Source organism: Rhagoletis zephyria, unplaced genomic scaffold, assembly GCF_001687245.7.
Source record: "Rhagoletis zephyria isolate East Lansing unplaced genomic scaffold, Rhagoletis_zephyria_1.1 Rzeph_scaffold_01732, whole genome shotgun sequence".
Classification (NCBI taxonomy): domain Eukaryota; kingdom Metazoa; phylum Arthropoda; class Insecta; order Diptera; family Tephritidae; genus Rhagoletis; species Rhagoletis zephyria.
Genome location: NW_016158816.1, coordinates 20,848 through 23,843, shown reverse-complemented (window position 1 = coordinate 23,843; position 2,996 = coordinate 20,848). Strand labels below are relative to the sequence as shown.

Genomic DNA, 2,996 nt, shown 5'->3' with positions numbered 1-2,996 from the left:
CTTTATCGCGAATAACAATAGACAATCTAAAAGAAATGACTGAGTCAGTAGCTAAAGTACTCAGAATAACAACACGTTCAATGACACATAAAAAAGACACAGCATGCACAGGTAGTAAATTAAATAAGCATCATCAAATATATAATAAGCCCAATATATACGTTCCTTTAAATAACACTGACGTCAGGAAATATTGTAAATTAAAGATTACCCCTGAAAGATGTTACATCAAAAGAGGTAAATCGATAATTGCGTATATATATATCAATGATTTATTTACTAATGAGAAATTTGACTTAGGTCAATTTTTCTCAAGGCTCGATGAAGTGGCCGGTAAATACAAAACTGATAGACTACAATTGGCACCAAACGAGAAGATTTTCGAATTTATCTCGATTATTGATTTTAAAAATAAGGGCAATGAAATATTAAATCAAGTAAAAGTAGCGCTACTGAACAAGGTGATCCAAATTGATGACAATGCTAAAATTAAAAATATCTTAAAAAGATATCATGATGACCCAATTGAAGGAGGTCACTGCGGAATTTATAGCACCACCGAAAAAATAAAAAAATACTACTATTGGAAAAACATGACTAAAGATATTAAAAAATACGTAAAGTCATGCCATAAGTGTCAAACTACAAAAACATTAAAACACCTGAAAAATCCAATGACTATTACAAAGACACCGGTACAAGCTTTCGATACGGTATTCGTTGATACCATCGGTCCATTTCCAAAATCGATTAACGGAAATGAATATGCAATCACTATAATATGTGACTTGACAAAGTACCTAGTAACAATACCTATACAAGACAAATACGCAAAAGCAATCGTAAAAGCTATATTTGAACATTTTATTCTCGTTTATGGTCCAATGAAGACGTTCATTTCGGACATGGGAACAGAATACAAAAATGCGATACTTACGGAATTATGTGAATTGCTCAAAATAGAAAAAATAACTTCTACAGCACATCATCACCAAACCCTCGGTACTATAGAAAGGAGTCACAGAACATTCAATGAATATGTTCGCTCCTACATATCAATAGATAAAACCGACTGGGATGAATGGCTTAAATATTTCACATACTGTTTCAACACGACACCATCAACAGTACATAACTACTGCCCATATGAATTAATATTTGCTAAAATACCTAATAGTTTCGAACAATTTAGAGAGATAGATAGAATTACCCCATTATATAATGTAGATGATTACGCTAAGGAAGCTAAATTTAGATTAGAAGTAGCTAGTGTAAGGGCCCAACACTTAATAAATAAACAAAAAGAAAAGAAAAAGAATATAATTTTAAAATAGGAGATTTAGTTTTATTAAAAAATTAATCAGGACATAAGTTAGAACCTCAGTATAAAGGTCCATTTACCATAAGAGATATACTTTTAAGAAGAAATGTACAAATAATAGACAATAAAACCAATAAAAACCAAATAGTTCATAAGAATAGACTTAAAAATTACAATAATTAAAGAAATAATAATAAAAGGAAAAACAAGAAAACAAAAAGAAACTGATAAAAGTCAAAAACAATATTGGTAAAGAATGTCCATAAAACTACAGTCATATGAACATTCTTATTAAAAAGGGAGGTGTAGTGTGACTTTTAAAGAACAAACAAGTCGAAGCAAACTAACCCAAATCATTTCACAATTCAACTCGCACAAATAAATATCAAATATCATTATCAAAAGACCTTGATGGCATTCTTTGTCACTTCAGTTCATTACTACTTAAACCATTTCACTTTCAATGCCAAGACCACCCAATGCCTAATTGCCGACAAAGCAGTATTTGTCATCAACGGCATGGTCACCGCTTCTTCCCCCAAGCTCCAACCATTTCAACACCAATGATTACAAAGTAAATGGAAAGGGTAAGTATCTTCGCTATGGAATTTCGCCGACTTTGCTGCTGCGACCTCATATATGTACATCTAGGAATATCCGGGCAATGCAGTAGTACCTATATGCCGAGCCATGATGTGCAGTCAGTGCCATCGCAATGCCCACCAACCGAGCTTACACTACACGCAGATTTTGCTTGGGGTAAGGCTTTTTTGAGATAATGTTCGCTTGTTGTTTTTAAATAGCTAAATACAATATTTTATTTCAGGGTCCGATCAGGATATAGCTATTCCGAAAGAACTACTTTTATCTGAAGGTTTTGGTCGTAGTAAGTTACTTTTAGGTATAGTATTCTTCTAACGGAATTATGGGATTTTGCTAAATATGATTTCTAATTCCAGAGATCGGCAAACGTTTGTTTAACGAACCGCGTTATATAAACGAAGTTTGTGTAGATGATGTTGCCACACCTCGTCGCGCTAAACGAGTTATAGATATGATGAAGAATGCACTACAAAAAAAAATAATAGAATTATAAAGAAACTACAAGATAATAAAAGATGTTTATGGAAGAAGGTGAAGTACGCAGAAGAACTAATAATGCATTAGTATTAAATTAAAATATTAGTAAATAAGTACTTGGCTATCTTTAATTTAGTTTTATATGAACTTATAGTCATTTACAGGTCTATTCTGCGCTGGTAATAAGAAGTTTGTAACCGGTAAATAAAGTGTCTGTCAATTTTTAAACCCTTTTCGCATTCTGTGTACTCTTGTAACCGGTAAATTTTGTTACCATCTCATAAGCTGGTAACAAAATATTGCCCCGTGAAATATGCAATACCAGAATTTGCACAATTCTTCATAGCTGAATTGCTGAATATTTTACCTGCATCACCAACGTACCTAGAATCGCGGTGACAAGAACTGGTAACATTGTTTGGTAATAAAATTTTCCGGTTACAAAATCTTCGGTAACGGGCAGAATAGACGTGTTACAGTGTAAAACCGTAACCAGCAGAAATTTTCTTTAATTTGATTCATTATTTTATATCATAGCACACAAAAATTAATATACTCGCGAAACTAGGGGTCAAATATAGTAAAACTGCGTTTT

The 2,996-nt window shown here is 32.6% G+C and overlaps 1 protein-coding gene across 1 annotated transcript; it reads left to right on the top strand.

Moving 5' to 3' along the window:
- Positions 1-1,592: 1,592 nt before the first annotated feature.
- On the top strand, positions 1,593-2,516 carry LOC108364969 (uncharacterized). Its single transcript, XM_017618854.1, has 3 exons — positions 1,593-2,080; positions 2,148-2,222; positions 2,281-2,516. The coding sequence occupies exons 1-3, from the start codon at positions 1,900-1,902 to the stop codon at positions 2,415-2,417; spliced, it is 393 nt and encodes a 130-aa protein (XP_017474343.1). The 5' UTR covers positions 1,593-1,899; the 3' UTR covers positions 2,418-2,516.
- Positions 2,517-2,996: the final 480 nt, after the last annotated feature.